General features: G+C 42.4%; 1 protein-coding gene across 1 annotated transcript; it reads left to right on the top strand.

The window, feature by feature from the left end:
* Positions 1–207: 207 nt before the first annotated feature.
* Positions 208–7,267, top strand: UTP18 (UTP18 small subunit processome component). The gene is made up of 14 exons (XM_015880244.2): positions 208–526; positions 630–757; positions 844–939; positions 1,453–1,532; positions 1,746–1,831; positions 2,404–2,529; positions 2,918–3,092; positions 3,404–3,504; positions 4,385–4,475; positions 4,676–4,799; positions 5,637–5,811; positions 6,031–6,173; positions 6,520–6,576; positions 7,136–7,267. Exons 1-13 carry the CDS (start codon positions 260–262, stop codon positions 6,542–6,544), a joined length of 1,617 nt encoding a protein of 538 aa, XP_015735730.1. The 5' UTR covers positions 208–259; the 3' UTR covers positions 6,545–6,576; positions 7,136–7,267.
* Positions 7,268–17,575: the final 10,308 nt, after the last annotated feature.

The raw sequence follows: 17,575 nt of genomic DNA, 5'->3' as shown, positions 1-17,575 counted from the left end.
ACCGGGCAGCGCTGAGGGAACGAGAGGTCACGTGAGTCACTGCCCCCCCCCGCGAGGAATGGAGAGCGCCAGGTCACGTGACACGCGGGGTGGGAGGAAGGAAATAAGGCGAAGAAAGGAGGTCACGTGACGGCCCTCGCGGCCTGGGGAAGCTCCCTGATCACGTGGTGTGGGCCCGGCCAATCCGGAGAGGGGAGGGTGTGAGTGCGACCGCGTGGGTGCTCAACGGCACTTCCGGTTCCGGTGTCCCCGTGGGGCGATGCGGGCGGTGCCGCGTGTTGTGTGTGCGGAGAGACCGGAACGGACGGGACGGAGCAAGAAGATGAAGATGAAGATGAAGGTGGTGAAGCGGGTCCGGCTGCAACACAAGGACACGGCGGTGCAGGACGAAGCGTCACACCGAGCCCGGCACTTACGGGCCATCTCCAGCACTACGGCCGCTGAACGGGAGCTGGAGGAGCTGGTGTTCGGTGACAGCATCGGGGCGGACGAGGACGAGCTGCTGCACAGGCTGGGCCGCAACGAGGTACCGGGCGGGTACCGGGCATGGGGGCGGCATCCGATACACGGCGGGACGGGGCAGGTTGTTGGCCCGCCCCGCTGACAGCAGCCGGCCCGGTTTGTTGCAGCTGAACGTCGCTCAAAGCGGGACCCGGCCGGAGCGATCCAGGGAGTCGGAATCGGAGGATGAAGGAACAGCGGGATCCCACGTTAAACGGCCCGTGTGGGTGGATGAGGAGGATGAAGCCGAGGAAAGGTGCGATCACACGGCGGGTGTACAGTGACCATCGGCTTCCATTGAGCTGAGCTGAGCTGTGCATTTGTTGTGTTTTTTTGCTCTAGGATCGACATGACCCACCGGTACAGGAGGGAGCTGATGAAAAGCGACGCTGACAAGATACTGACGAAGAAAAAGCTGAAAGCGAGGCTTGAAGAACAGTGAGTTCATTGAGGTTTTTGTAGTGAGCTGTGCTAAGAGATGTACAGATAGACTTGGCGTTCTCAGCCCCTGTTTGTCTTTTTCCTGCTGTAAACTGCTTCAGCCCTGGAGCTGTTCTTGCCCTGGAAGGTGCTTCTCAGTTAGTGCTTCTTATAGTGACTATGGGATCTTTAAATCCAGAGTAACACCGTTATTTGACTTTTCTTTATCAACTTAATGCTTGTTTACTTCTAAGAAGTTATTCCATAAAACAACTGAGGTGACATGCTGTTTGTCAGCTGGGGTGATGGAAGATGTTAATGTGCTGTATAAGAATAAAGCATGGATAGAGTTGGATACTGTAGTAGAAATTTAGGCCTGCTCGGTTTGCCTGGGTATGAACATGCATCGCTCAAAGAAGCATGAGTCACCTTACAGAGTTGTAGTTATCTCCTGTAAGTGCTTACCAGGTAGAAAGAAATGGCTTTGCTAAACAAGGTGTTCATTCTCTCCCCTCTCCCTTTTCTTGCTAGATTTCAGCAAGCTATGGGAGGAGTTCCTGCATGGGCTGATAGAGAAAACAGGAAGAAATCCAAGAAAGCCGCAAGTGATAGTAAAGAAACCTTTTACTGCTCTAATATGACTTTCTGTGTTTCTCTATTCAGCTTGTGGGGAAAAAAGACTTGGTTTTGGTGTTTGATAAGTCTTTGTGTGAATACAGCTGGATGCTCAGCTTTATTCTTTCTTTCAGTGTGTTTCTTTGTTTCTTGTTATTGTTCCTGTAGGGAGTTAACTGAGCTTTCCAGTGTGCTCTATTTTTAATTAGGTGAGAGTGATGAAGATGATGATCTGCTCTGCAGAACTGGCAATTTCATATCAGGCTCAGAATCCCTGCCAAGAGGTATTTTGGAGGTAAAGGCAAACCTGTCATTGCACCTTAGTTTGGTCTGTGAACATGCTTTGATTTCATTATTGCTGTTCGGACAGTAAAATTAGCTCTTACATGATTGTCTTTTGTTCCTGTAATCATAATGTTTAAATATTAGTGCTTCAGAGAAAGTGGGTAGGTGATGTTATGAAGGCATGAAACAAATTGAGATGTGTTGATGTAGGAATTATTTAATGTACTCTTAAATAGCACTTTGGAGTGGGATTTCAGTCTGTGTGGAGGGAGAATGGAGTTTTCCCATCACTTTGGGGGTACTGAGATGGTTCATGAGATGGGAGCCCTCAGATAAGTTTTTCTTACACTACCCTTACAGCTACTGCAGATGAGCAGGAGTGCATGCCATGTCAGCTAGCCTTCCTTCTGACTTCTTCATCAACAGGCTGACCAGTTTTATGCCTACCCTGCTGTACTGAAGCAACTTAGCAAACTTATTTTGTTTATTCTGGTGTCAAACTGTTGAAAAGTCATTGTAGGCATCAGTGTAACTGAATGTGTAAGCTGTGTTCTTTTGTTTATTGCTTGGTCTGTGTTCTAGATGAAGAACTGTTTGCCTGCTAACCAGGAACGTCTTGCTGATGGAAAACTGTCAACCGTGCAGTTCCACCCATCTGCTCAGGTTGTTCTGACTGCTGGACGCGATCGATCAGTGTCGCTCTTTCAGGTGAAGAATTTCAACAGTGCAAATGGGTTCTTAGCAGTTCTATTAGCAGTTTGGTGTGGCCTAGTGTCAGTGAAGTGGTCAAAGGCACGAGCTGAGTGTGACATCCACGAGGATGCAGGAAAAGCATATTAGAAATTATAGTCTATTTGATTAAAGTGTTTGTGAGACAGTAACAAGAAGGGATTTGAAGTATGTCCAGAAAGGCTGGGAGAGCCTCATTTACAGGGTGAGGAGAGGTGGACTGTATGTAGGGAAGGGAGAAACGCTTCCAGCTGGGTGCATTTCTTATTGTTTCTCTGGTACTGCTGAGTCAGTAAGATTTTTTTCTGTAAATATATTTGATAATTAATGTGATAATCTGATTGCCTTTTTTAATTTTTATTTTAAGGTTGACGGCATAAGGAATCCAAAAATACAGAGCATTTATTTAGAGAGTTTTCCAATCTACAAAGCTCGTTTCAGTGCTGATGGAGAACAGGTTATAGCCACCGGTACTCACCATAAAATGTTTTACGTGTATGACATGATGGGTGGAAGTATTATTCCTGTACCTCAAGTAAGAGGTAAGTTAGTGATCTAAGTGTCTGAGTGCATTTAAAGCTGTCCGAGGTAGTGAGAGCATGTGGATTTGCTTTAAAAGGAAGTGTAGTGAGTTGCTGGAGGTAGCGATGTCTATTGCTCTACTATGGTATGTTTAGTTCTAGTTTCTTTGATGTAACCCCAAGTTTGTGTAATGTCTAACCCATAACATTGTCCTGGTAGTATATTACAGAAGTGAAAAGGTGGAGCAGGGTCTTGCTTAAATTCATTGTAGGCTTGAAGTTGAAGCAAGTGAGTAAATCCAGTATTAAGTTCTGTATCACTGTTTTTGAAGGTATGGAGGAAAAATTTGTCAAAAACTTTGAAGTCTCTCCAGATGGATCATTTATGCTTCTCACTGGAATGTCAGGATATCTTCACTTGCTGTCAATGAAGGTAGCTTGTTCCATAATTCATGTAGTTTCAGTTTCTTGGTACTTTTTCCCTTTTGAATCTGATTGCTTGCCTTTTAATCTGAGAAGCAATGCATTTTTTCAGTTAAAAGAGGAGTGACGTACTGTGACAGCCTTTGAAAGTGAGCTGCTCTATGAGCTAACTGTAGCTATGAAAGATGGTTTGGGGATGTCAGAGAACCTTCTTTGATCACATTATTTGTGGGCCTGGTGATGGAGTGAAGTCTGGAGTTTCCTGGGGGTGGTTTTTTTTTTGGGAGGGGGGAGGTGGAGGGTGGGTTACTGGAAAAAGCCATTTGTCAATGATTTCTTTCAGCTGATGGCATAAATGTGCTGACAAAACCAATACTCTCAGCATGGGAACGAGAATCTGAGGGAGGAAGAAATGTGGGACTTGTTTTTTGGGAGTAGTGCTAGTGTGTGTTGGTGTACCGTGGTCATGAATCACTCCATCTGCTGTGATTCATAAGGAACCTAGATTTTTTTTAATCTATACTTTAAAATGCCACTTGATGGCAGCTGCACTTGTTTCAAACTTGGAAATAACTAGGAAAAATATTTTTAAAACAAGTTGAGTTCCCTTTTGTATCGAGATCGCTCTGTGAGGGAGGAAATGAGCATTTATTGAACTGGCACCAACTGTGTAACAACAAATTGGTTGAGCATGAGCTTGTGTGCTGGACTGTGGGTGCTGAAAGCGCTGATGTGTTCTTTTAATGCCAAGCTGCTGTAGCTAACGTAAGGTTTGTGTGGGACAGATATTTCAGGCTTTAGAGATGTCCTTTAAACAGACTCAGGAATACCTCAAGCTAGAAAGGGTTGAAATGGCAGATTAGGTCACCATTGTTAATTTCTTCCTATAGACAAAAGAACTGATCAGCACTATGAAGGTAAATGGAAGAACCACTGCGTGTGCTTTCACTTCAGACAGCAGTAAAATATACAGCTATTCAAGTAAGTGCTCTGTTTAATAGTACTAATTGTACTTCCATTGAAATTGCTTAGGTTTTTGTAAATCAGTCCTTACATCCTCTTTATTTGATAGCTGTATATAAGCCAACAGCTGTCTTTCTGAAATCTATTTTAACAGTTTTGACAGATGAATGTATCTCTTATATGCATGGATTCTGTAACCTCTTTTATTCTGCAAATAGAGGAAGGCGAAGTTTTCATTTGGGATGTGAGAAGCAGGAAGTGCCTACACAAATTTGAAGATGAAGGCTCTTTGGAAGGGAAGTGTATTGCTGTTTCAAAAAATAACCAGTATGTGGCGTGTGGGTAAGTGAATAACTTGGGTGTTTCATCCTGTCTCATTTTGAAGCTTTTCAGAATTTGTGTCTGGTAAGAGCGTAGGAAGATAGAGTGAGTTTGGTGTTAATAAAGTTATAGTAGAAGTGAGTAGATGAATGTTGTCTTATCTATGATAACTGTTTATTTTGTTCCATGTACATGTAAGTTACCATACATGCTCAATACTGGCATTGCTCTTAATATGTTCCTATTGGCATGCAGTGGGTTTAGCAGTTAATTTTGAAATTATGTAGCTAAAATCACACAAAGGGAACTTCTGTAGTACAAATGTCGATTTGGGGCCTCATTTCTTCCACCTTTCTAGTTTGCTCTCTTCTGTAATCCTAATTTGATTGCTGTGAGAGAGCATGTTAGCATTTGTAAAGATGTTTTGACTCTGACAGTTGCAGCAACTGAGCCTGAATACTGCTTGAAAGTATTTCTGAATTAATGGTTGCTAGCAGCTAACGTATCAGTTTTAACAACTAACTGTTGTTTAAATGTTTAAGTACAGCATGCATTTCCTTAGGAAAAACTTTAATGACTTCAAACTCTGATACTGAACTGTCTCTGGTCTCAATTTGTTGTACATAAGAGGTTGATGTACCAAGGATCACCAGCTAAGAGTCTCTCTCTCTACCCACCCATCACACCCCTATACTAAAACAAACTCTAATGCAAAACACAATCATAGAACAAAATAATGTTACAAACAGCACTGAATAGTTACTTGTTAATGATCTTTCAGTTGATTATTGGCTACAGGTAACAAGTTAACCATAAATGCTGTTTCTCAATATGGATTTTGTTATTTTCTCATTTTAGTTCTGTTTCTGGGGTTGTGAACTTGTATACTACTGATGTCTGTGTCAAAGAAAGCCATCCTAAACCAGTTAAAGCCATAATGAACCTTGTCACTTCTGCTACATCAGTGACCTTCAATCCTACCACAGAAATCTTGGCTGTGGCTTCCAATGAAGCTGATGAGGCTGTCAAATTGGTATGTTCAGCTTCTTTTCTTGGTGTAATACTGCTTGTATCTTCTTTCTAAAAAATAGAGTGCAATCCTGCCAATGTGGTCAAACTGATTCCAGGTGGGAGGGGTTTTTCCTCACTGAGAAATTTTGCCAGCCTTGACAAAATTCTGGGTAATTCTGGTGGATTTGAATTTTGGTTGCATTTTCCTACTTGATATGACTATCTGTGTCTTTCTTAATAGGTGCACATCCCATCGTATACTGTATTCTCAAACTTCCCAGTGTTCAGAAGAAAGCAAATTTATCTGACTCAGTCTATGGACTTTTCTCCTAGAAGTGGATTTTTCTCTATAGCAAACAACAAAGGCAAAGCTTTGTTGTTCAGGTGCGTACTGAGTTTGGATGCTTAATCCATGGTAACATATTTATATTTATGTTTGGTATGGTGATGCAGATTACTCTAAAAGGTGAAATTTGACTACTTGATCTGATTTTCACTCAGATTGAAATGTTATAAATAAAAGTAGGAAGGATACAGCAGATATTGGGTGGTTTTTACGATTTTGTTTTCTTTTTAAGCTTTTACTACATCTGTGTTTCAAATTAGTAATAGTAGTAAATTACTGGAAGAATACTCAATGATACTACTAAATAATTATTGCGTTTTATATTATGTGTACAACAGGTTACTGAGAAGCTTTACACCTGTCTCAACTGTGTTTTTTCTCCAGGTTGAAACATTATTCAGATTTCTAAAAGATACAGGAGGAAATGGACTAATATCTCAGGTAAAAGCAGCACTCAGGCTGTTGATAAGATTGTCTTGACGTTCCTTCCTTTCATTCTGCTACGTCCATCTCATCAAAGGTGGCAGCAAGAAGTTCTCAGTGTGTAGTCTTGAAATGGTCTCGTCTGGGTCATTAGAAAATACGAGAGGTTCAGGGTTGTCCTGTTTAGCTCAGCTTTTCTAATAATGCTCTGAAGGGCGGTTGGTAATTCAGCCAAATGTGCCCAGTCCCGTTGACAGCTGTTTTAAAGACTTGTAAGCATTAAAGGCACTTGCATGACTTCACAGGTCTGTGATTGAAAATTTAGGTTACATCAATAACTGAAATTTTAAGTGTAGCTTGTGAGAATTATTTCCTTTTTGTGGGAAACTGGAATGTCCCGTAGCCTTGTCAGTAACACAGTAGTGCTGTCTGACCTCAGATCTGTTAAAGGTTGGAAGCTCAGCCCATTCACATCGAAAGCTGATTCATCTTCTGTACATTAAGCTTATGTAAACAGTCATGACAGGTAAATGTTCTGAGCATGCTAACAATGTTCTCTGTGCTGATCTTTCCCCAGGTGTTGTAACCTGCAATGTGTATGCTGACAAAATCAAGCAAACTACTTGAAATGGAAGTTGAACAATATAAATGTAACATCTGTGTTTTGTGAATGTTTTTACTTAATAAATGTATCTGATGAATTCTCTGACGAGTTCCTTCAGCTTTTTTTCCCCATACTTTGTGTAAGCAAGCGACTAAGCAGGATTTTGATGGTTGGTAATCAAACTAATGTCTTCAAGAAATGCTTAAATACTCTTTAGTTATTATGAGAACATGATGTGTTCCAGTGTTGACACTAAAACATCAGTTTTGTTTAAACTGTAAGCTCTCCTCTGTGTGTTTGGCTTTAGCTTTACCATCAGCCAGGGACCATTCTGGCTGGAAGAACTGTTTTGCTGATGAGAGGAGCAAGAAAGATACCCTTAAACCTTGTCAGTGCAGGTTTTATAGTTCAGCTTGTGGGCCAGCTCTAACTTCAAGATAGCTGAAACTGATGACGGAGCAACACCACCATCATTTGTGCTTAATGTTTCATGTATTAAAGCTGGCTGTTTGTGCCGTGGTTTTAATTCCTCAGGGAGGACCCCATTCGTTCTGTAAGCAAAGTAGAGTATTGCTCAAGGTTGTTTTTTTTTAATCAGTTGTGAAATCTTGATCTCATTAGGGCCACCCAGATGAGAACCTGATTTCACAGAAATAGTATGATATGGAAGTATTGAATTGACTAGCATATATGAACTTATTGTAGTGATACACTGAAACTAAATACCCCAGTGCAGAGCAGGGAAATTAAGCCACGAGCACAGACAAATCTGAATAAAATCAAGTTGAGGCGGAAGTTTTGTCAAATTTCTGATATTTGGGAGCTGGATCTGGTTTGTGCCATCTCCAGAGGGCAGCACTCCTTCACTTGAAGGCTTTGTATGTCTGTATAATACCATGAATGTAATAATCTTACCTGGGACAGCCTCACAAGTGTGGTTTTGGTTGTAGTGTTCTCAATGTGACTTGGTCTTTTTTAATCCGTTCTGTACTTCCCTGTTAGGTGTAAGTAGTGTGATACAGTCCATGAGACCATTAAATCATTTTTTCTTGGAATTCTAATGACTTTTAAGAGGGTAGACTTTAAAAATAAAAAATTATGTTGTTTTTTATCAGTCTCTCTTAAGTGGCACTTCCTCATACTGACCAGATTCCTAACAGGTGGTGCTATTGCAAGAAGTGCTGATGTGTTGCAATGGGACCCAATTACCATACCTGAGCTGTTCATGCCACAGTTTTCATCTCACTTTGAAAAATGCAGCCTTGCCCATTTGCTATGTGTTAGCAGAAGTTGTGCTTCTGACCTGTTTAAAGCACTGGTATTTAATTCCTTTCTTCCTAGCATGGCTTTTTTTTTTTCTGACGTTGCTCAGTTGAAGTTCTTTTAATGAATTATTCCTCTGCTTTTCCTCTATTGCTGTTCTCCTTGGCAAAATAACTTTTATTGATGTGACCCATTAAATATTTATCACCGCAGCCTTTCCCCTTCGGGCTGTGATCTTGTCCAATTTTGCAAGCTAAAGGCAATTAGTCTTGTGCTTAGAAAGGAAATCTCCAAGATGTGCAGCTCTGGGAGGTTTGGCAGAGGTGCACAACGAGGCTCAGGTTGGTGCAGGAGAGTCAGACTTGTGCAGAACTCCATCGGTTCCTGTGGTTCTCTGGGAGTCAGTGAGGAGGCAATCCAGGAGAATGGGGGGAAGGATGAAATGAAGCTGGCTGGAGCCATCTGAAAATAATCACCTTAATTATAAATGTACATAAATATCCTGCTGTCTCTATGTCTAATAATGCTCAAACTGCTTTTGAACAGAACAGTTTTTGTCTGAGGTCCGAAACATTTTGTGACCATCTGTCTTTTCTCTATGTGAGACGTTAAATAAAGCCTTTAAGAGCTAAGCAGCAAACTTCCCCCTACATCTCTGAGGCATTGTGACACAAGGGGAAGGACATCAGCTGTCTGCTTTCTTGTCAATAAAGCAAATTCCAGTGACACTGGAGGTATAACTTGTCCCAGCCATCAGGGTAGTGATGTAGTAAGCAGCCCAGCCCTCAGCAACAGTCCCAAAGAAGCTGCATGCCATGATTTCTATAGCCCATGTGGGTGCTCTGCAGGAAATACAAGTGACAAAACCAAGAAGTGTTTGGTAATACACTCAGAATGATACTTATTGCTAAACTATTTGATTAATACAGTTGCACACTCAGAGTGCCTCAGCAAACCAGTGTCTGGTAAGGACTTGGAGTGCTGCAGGGGCCCAACCCCCTCCTGGTTCCTCACCATGAGTTGCTCCATCTCTTCTAAGCTTTGCCTGTTCCTGCTCTGTCCTCTGAGCAGCTCTTCCATGTCTTTCTGGTCCCCCCAGAGGAACCCCTTGGAACTGAAGTAAATCTGCAGCTCAGCCAGCGCTCTTAATCTAAAAATATGAGGCGCATAATTGCTGTTAGTGCTCATAACAGTTTTAAGTCCATGGAAAGTTACCCATGTTTTTAATGGAGCTCCTTTGCAGCTAGATGATGCTCCTGATGAGCGTGTCATTGCTTCATTAGGTTGCTCCCCTCCTTGTTTTCCTGCATTTCGTTAGTAAAAGATCACTTGCTCTTATGGACGTGGCTGGAGCTCCCGTTTCTGGTGTGTGCAGTGCACCCAAGGCTGCAGTTCCTCACCTGAGTGCCTGCACTGCTTCCACCCAAAGGCCTGTGGGAAGGGGTGGGGAAGAAAACTTGCAGAAAAACGTTTATTAACTTTTTTTTATGGCAATGATTTTGTATGCTTATGTATAGCGGCGGTGAAAACGAAGAGATTGATATACTCCAGACAGTAACTTATCCTTCATTAACTTTATTAGGCAAAATTGCTACAGACTCCATAAATATCAAATAGCAGTCCCTGCACGCAGTGCCAGTGCAGCATTTATGAGCACCATTAACAGCAGAGCACACGGCCGTGTCTGTGAGGTCACACTGAGCAACCCCATGTAGTTATTTCCTGGGAAACAATTTCCTGAATTTCTGGGAGCTTTTGAAGGAATTCGAGGACCTGTGTGTTGTGTTGGCATGTGTATGAAGGCCTTATTCTGCAGCGTTTGCCTGGTGAAATGCCAGCTGGATGTTGCTGTGTGGATGGGGGCTCATGGGGTGTAGTGGGAATGTTGAGTCCTGGCCTGAAGCAGTGATGGAGCAGCTGGTGGAAGGCAGGGCCAGCCCAGGGCAGCTCAGGTGAATGCAACAAACCTGACTTTTCACAAAACAGAGGCTCCTGCATGGCTGAATTCACCTTGGGACAAGCTATATCCAAGTCTGGGAAGGAAGATAAGGGTTCAAGGGGAGGGCTGCCTGCTTCCTTTCACTCTTGCTCTGCCTTCTCCCTCCCCACAAATCCAAGTCTCCTGTGCCACACATTCCTGTTCTTCCTTGTGGGAAGTCCCCTTGGCTTTGCCCCAGATTCACTACCTGTGTATATTTGTATTGTACTTAAAGATGGGACCTCCAGTGCAAAGTGACATCTGCCCCAGAAGTCCTGCAGGACTCAATTTTTGCAGAAGTCAATCTGGTCCTGCTGCTTTTATTTCTTGTTCTGCAGGCCTAAGTTGATCTCTTGCTGCTCAGCCCACTGTGAGTCTCCAAAGTCATTTGAAGAGTATGGAAGGGGGTTAAAAAAATGTAACAATCTTCCAAAAATTTAAAATGAGCAGGTTTTGTGACCCAGCAGATTAATTCAGAGGGAATCAAGTGCTCCGTGGCAGAGGTAAGACATCTGATGAACAGCTCCAGTACAGAAGGGCAAATGATGTCAGCTTCATTTGGAAGTAATTGTTTTTGTACATGGCTGGCATATAAACCACGGTAACCTGGTGCTGCTGCAGCCCAGCACCGCAACGTGCCCCTCACTACAAATGGGCACTGAACACAGACATTCTGTTTTAGTATTCAAGCAGCAGCATTTCAACAGCACCTAATTAGCTTATAGATAGATACAGCCATTAGAGAGGGAAGTACTGTAAAGCAGAGGTGTCTCTAAGTACTGCTCTGCAGCCCCTAAAGTATCGTCATGTCGCTGGGGCAGGTGGGCAGGGAAGGGTCATTGGCCCCAGAGCAGCCCAGGAGGTCGGTTCTCTAGGGGGATTTCTGGTTGGTAGATGGAAAATAATCTCTGTTTGCTGGCTGCCAATGGAGCTCTCAGTCTCATGCTGTGCTTAACAGACAGGTACGCTCACACAAAAAAGCACTGATCAGATGCTGCACTGGAAGCTTTTGCCCAGAGAGACAAGATGTGAGAAGGCAGCAGCTGTGAAGACATCCGTTCGTCCTCCATTCATTCATTTTCTGTCTCTTTCACTTTGTCATTTATGTACGTGTGCTGAAAGATGTGGGGCTGGGCATGGTGTTTCTAGGAGAGACAATGGAGATGGCAATAGGTACCAGTTCATGTGACTGTTGCTCTGCATTCAAGGCATCAGACTTCTTGTGCTGGTAAAAAGTGCTTTGCAAATACTGATGTTTTTACTAAGTCTTGTGATCTGCTGGTACCACTGGGCCCAAACTGTGCTAAACATCTGCTGTGGGGTGGACTCTGCAAGCTCTGCTGGAGCCAATGCACCCACCCGGATGTTTGTATTCCTCCATTGTCATAACCTTATCACAAACTGGAATGAATTCACCCTGCTTTCTCCTTCCTCAGACAGAAGCTGGTGAGGTCTCACTTTTCCAAAGAGGTCTTTTTTGTAGGTGCAGAAACCCCTGAGGAGGCTGTGTTTGCTCTCCTGTTTGAAGTCCCAGAGAGTGAGTGAGTGCAGTGATATGAAGAATGCAACCCATGCACTTCTGAAGCCCTGTTTGTAGAGCTAGGGAGGAATCATTCATCCCTCAGTGGGATGAGGACAGAGAAAAGCAACAGCTTCTGCTTGTGTCAGGCGCAGGAAGGCAGTGTGGGTGCAGGCAGTGCCCTTTGCAGTGTGGCTGTGTGCATCAGGAGCTGGCAGTGGGAAGTGGAGGGGCAGTGCCACAGGGTGTGCATCTTACTTTTCAGAGCACTTGAATATATATTAAAAATCTTACTTAATCTGTTCTATTTAGGCACTTGTGACATAACATGGGCTTGCTGTTTTCTGTAGTGTCTTTTCTGGCTGTTTTTTTGCAGCCACGTGTTTTTTTTTCTGCTATATGGAAGGAGTCATATTTTTACAGCAGCGTAACCCATTTTTCCTTTATTGTAATTGTTTTGGAATAAGAAGTAATCATCCAGGACTGACCAACTTGCTCTACCACACGTTCTGTTCTCAATTCTAGTAAATTGCTTTGAGAATTGAACAAAGCTCTGCTCAATCATGCAAGATATCCATTCTGAACAGCACCAGGCAAGTAAACCTACTTTAGCCTGTTGCAATCATCTTTAGTTCTATTTCTTACAGATAAAACTGTAAGAGCATGATACCAAATGTGCAGAACTTATGAATTTTCATTCATTCAATAAGAAACATAGTCTTCATGTCCCTCGGTCAAATTCCCAGGCTCGGCAGGTATTTAACTTCTAATTTATTACTAATAGACTCTGACAGCTTTGACAGAGGCTTCCATTGGTGGGTATCAGCATTCTGTGCTTATGACTGAAGCAGCCAAGCTCCTGCTGGAAGGGCCCTGTGCAGGACTGCTGGGCGGCAGCATGGTGCACCTCTCCCCTATGGGACATCTCTGTGCCCCTACTGTGCTGTCTTAAATGCTGCCAGCCCATGCCTACATGAGTTAGGTGATGGTTATGTGCAGGGTGCCTGCTCTTGTGGCAAGATGATCCTTTCTGCTTGTTGAAATTGTGCTGTTAGAATGGCTGGAAATTGGAAACTTTGCATATTAGTGTAATATTAAGCCAATGTAGATCAAACAGCAGCTTGCAGTGGTATCTGTTGGCCAGCAGGGTGGGATGAGCAGGGCTGGGGGAGATGTTAAGTAATCTCTAAATACTAATGATGTCAACAGCCGAATTGGAAGCTGTAACCAGAGTGTCATAATTTCCCTTTTGATAATGAGAAAACTGGTCATAAAAACAACAGATCAAACTTCTAATGCTTTCAACTAATGCTTTTTGTTGCTTGCAATTAATTTTAATTGCACTGGTTTTTCATCTGCATAGAAAAATAGGCTGAATTGTTGTGTGTTTGTTACTGCTGAAGACTCTTTGCTTCTGTGCTCTCTCCTGTGCAGTGCCCTACTCCAGGGGCAGTCCTTCAGGATACTGCAACCTGGCTCTTTAACAGCCACAGCCCTGAATGATCCCTGTTGGCTCAAGGAATGCAAAAGCATTATGTTTTCTAAGATGGATTTGTTTTTGAGCAGTGAATGCTGAGGAGGACAGGTTTACGTGGCCACAAGATGGCAATCACAGAGCAAACTTGTGATGTTTCTCTGCAGCTTCTAATGGAAAGGAGCACTGCGCTCCTTGAACTGCAGATTCCTATAAAGTAAAAATAGCATAGCAGGTGAGGAAGGTGCTGTGCAATGGATGTGTAAGTTGTGCGTGTGTTTATTTTAATGGTATTTCTTCTCAAAGCCCCTAAAATACAGAGTGCCTTTTGTAAATGTCTTTTACTGATTCAGGCAATCACCAGGGATAACTCTTCCTGCTTTCTCTTCATCACTTTAGGACTGGGGCGAATGGAATATATATGTGCATGATGATTTCACTGTGCTGTAGCTGCTTTAAAGCTGTTTAATAGTGGCCTTTTTATTTCAGCCTTTTCAGCAGAAGCTGCACAGATCGTTTGGTTACTTTCATACTTCAGTCCCAAGGGGGAAAAAAAATCACTGTAAAAAATCGGTTTGGAACGTTTCCTGTTAAACTATTTTCATGGGTCAGAGGCATGACGTGAAATATTCCTACAGAGAAAATAACATTCTGCAGTATGTCACTGCTATAGGCTCCATTCTCACATTCTGTGAAGTAGTTCCTATCCTTTTTCCCCACTGTTATTGCTGTGAGAATGGAAATAGAAGTATTACCCAGGTTGGCTGAGGTGCTGTGTGTGACTCTGATGGAACTGTTACAGAAACAAGAGTTAGCATTAGCCCCTTCTGTGAGGACTTCAGTAGAGGACTTGCACCATGCAAGTCCTTTTTGCATCTGCTCCTCTTAGTCTGCAAGGCCAGGCATCATCTGGTGTGAGAAAGGAACTTTGCTTCCTTGTTTTGATTGAATGGAATTACAGAAGTAAGTTATTGCATTAAATCCTCTCTTCTCGGTGGGATCCAAGTTGTAAACAAGTTGTAGAGTGAGAAGTGCAGATAAGATCTGAATTCTGAACACACTTGATCTGTATCTTTCACTGTAGCTGCTACTCAGAGCACATCTCTATTTTGCTTCATTTTTGACATTGAGTGGAATATGGCTCATGCTCCCTAATAGAGTTGGCACAATTTCAGGTTGACATGGCTGTCCTGGCAGTGTCAAGTCTAGCTTGAGCCATCAAGGCACAGCAGCTCGTTACATACTCGTTTTTATCATCTCCTGCTTTATTCTGTTGGAAGCTTACAGCAGAGGTTAAAAACATCATCTGCACTGGGACTCCTCTCCAGCTGCTATGGGCTCATTTTCTCCCTGACCCTTTATGGTACTAAAGCCAGCCTGCTTCGTCTGTCACTGGCTTGAAAGGAAGCCTGTTCCCTAGACATGCTACATCATTTATTCCTGTTTTTCTTTTTGATCCAGCAGACTTGAAATCCGTTCCATTTCCCATTAATAAGGGTTCTACCAGATGCACAGAAAGGGTAGGGACCTTCTGACGTTAGAGAAACACCAAACCTCTGCAGGGCTATCAGATTTTTTTCTGTATTATGACACAGTGACTAAAAACTAATCTGCAGCTTTGTAAAGAGAAAATGTGCTGCTGGATGCTGTAACTAACTAAGATGGTGGCTTGTTAGTTCTGTTGGTTTATCTTTTCCAAGTGTTTTACTGTGAGCGTTCTGTAATTGTCTGTGCATGGTGAGCAGTGTTGTGTGTATACTCTTTTGGGCCAAAGCCGTACTTTATAAGTTCCCAGTTTGAAGCTGATGAGAAGAGAAGCCTGAGGCTCATGCAGAATAGCAAGCTTTGACAATACAGTAAGAATGACAATGAGCATGGCTATAAAAGAGACTTTAAATCAGCAGTCCTTCTCCTTCCCCCTCCCTGAAAATGTTATGTTTCCTCAGTCTTCTGCCAGTGCTGCTTTTAAATGCAGTTAAGAACTTCTGTTATTCCACTTGTCCAATTAAAATATACATTAAACTTTGTCTGAGAGGTCCACTGGTTCTCATTGCTTCACCATAAGGACTTACATTTGCAATAACCATAGCAGCTCCCTTGAGGATCCTTTCAAATAGGAAAATTGGCCCAAATTATTGGACTTGGCTTCAGAAATTGCACCTGCTTTTCTGCATGACTTTAGACACTGTCTTTTGTTATCCACTGTACAATCTGGGTTCGCACGAGGCTAAGCAGCTTCCCAAATCTCATAAGCAGGGTAGTCGCCAGAGCTAACAGTATATAGATGTGCATGCAGTGAGAGTGTTCTGTTACTGGTGACTTGGAAAGTCAATCAAATTTGCTTTCAAAAAAGCTGATCTGTGACAGTGGATGGATAATTCCGTTCCTTCCTGCACAACTGTGTTGTGTCCAGCTAAGCAACAGAACTCTGCCAGTACCAGACTCCTGTGGCACAACTTTAGCTGGGGGATCTCATCTCAACCAAGAATTTGAGTCTAATTTCTGGTGCATAGAACATTTATTGCTCTGTTACTGAGAGCAGAAGTGCCATTTCCTGTGTCTTGGTAGATTTAGAGCTCTAAAAGCCTAAACCTGCTGGGTCACGGCAGACATAGTAATGACAATAAATGCTGAGGACTGTGATGCCATTAGCCAAGTAATCACATAGTTTGCATTTCCTGTGAGTGTCTCTTTGGGGACCTCAAAGAACCTCAGTTATGCTTTTAGTATAGTTGTATTAAGGGTTATTAAATGCAGTCTTCCCTGTTGCACGACTGAGACCTGAAGTGGTTAAGAAATATAACCAGTTGTTACTGAGTTACTCAGTTCACTGAGCTGTGAAAGCTGCTCTCCAGGTCTTGATCCCATTTCTGTCCCCTAATCCAAAGCCCACATTCGAGCTTGAGTTGCAAAAATAACTACAGCAGCTTATGAACGAAGAGGTCTGCAGCTTCATTGATACTTCTGCCAGTGTTGATGCTCAGTCTCATAGACAGAAGTGGCCATTGGTATTGTTTTAACCTGTCTGTCATGGCAGAGTTCTGAAGTCTACACTGAGAACTCACAAATTAAAACACTGATACACTTCCCTGTCGAGAAAGTACACCACATTATAAATAGACATTTCCTCCTTCACCTACACTATCCTACTCCATGGAGCTCTTTGCACTCTTGGGATTGCAGATGAAGCAAAAACCAAAACAACAAAAACAACACCAAAATAAACCCAACAAATAAAAACAAGACTCAAACCTGCCTGTGAGGTTTTAGCTACCATTTCCTGGTATTATGAAAATACTTTGGATTCATCTTGTCATTTTATAGTAGTATCAAAGTACTCATTATTTTGTGAACAGTGCTGCTTCTGCTATTTTTGCCACCTAAGTTCTTTCAGTTCTTACCATATTGCCTGTTTACACGAGGCATTGCTGAGTATTGGCATGTGATACACTTCAGTATAGAGAGTTGATTCATAGAATGGTAAATGCTTTGTTTTAATGGTCATCAGCTTTGATCAAGACTTGAGGCTAAAATTAAGCCAAAAGGAGTCTTTATCTATGAATCCGAGGGGCAGGAAATAATGCTTATAGCGGAATATAGCTCTGGAAATGTGTGCACAGGACTTGTCTTCTGTATTCATAACCTGCCACTGCCCTGAAGGGATTTATTAAAATTCAAAGCATGCTGATCCCAGACTGTTAGATTTCAAACATGAAATTGGGACCTGGCTTTGATTTTCTTTATATATTTGATTTTACTTATATGTATATACATACAACAATAGATAATGTATACATATATTAAAAACTGTACCTATAAATACAAAACCCCTGCATTAAAATGCAGATTGCTTTGCGAAGATGTGTTCATATACTGCCTACAGTAGGACAGTGGACTTGATAAAGAAGTAATGAATCTGGAAAACAAGGGCTGGTATTTGATTTTCTTCAGAATTTTGCAGTGTGTGAAAAAAACAGATTATCTTCAGTAGCTACAGCTGGTTTTGAGTAATGAGGCCCTCCTCATGGCTGCTAATATTCCATGAGTTGATGGAACATCAAATGTTTGAAGCTCTAAAATGGACTAACAGTTCTTACCTGCACTGGGAAAACTAGAGGGCAAAAATCTAGATGTCCTGGGTCTCGTGCATTTATTGGTTTCCATGGATTTGTTATTTTC

Source organism: Coturnix japonica, chromosome 18 (assembly GCF_001577835.2).
Source record: "Coturnix japonica isolate 7356 chromosome 18, Coturnix japonica 2.1, whole genome shotgun sequence".
NCBI lineage: Eukaryota > Metazoa > Chordata > Aves > Galliformes > Phasianidae > Coturnix > Coturnix japonica.
The sequence above is the reverse complement of the archived record's forward strand: the minus strand, read 5'-3'. Positions and strand labels throughout refer to the sequence as shown.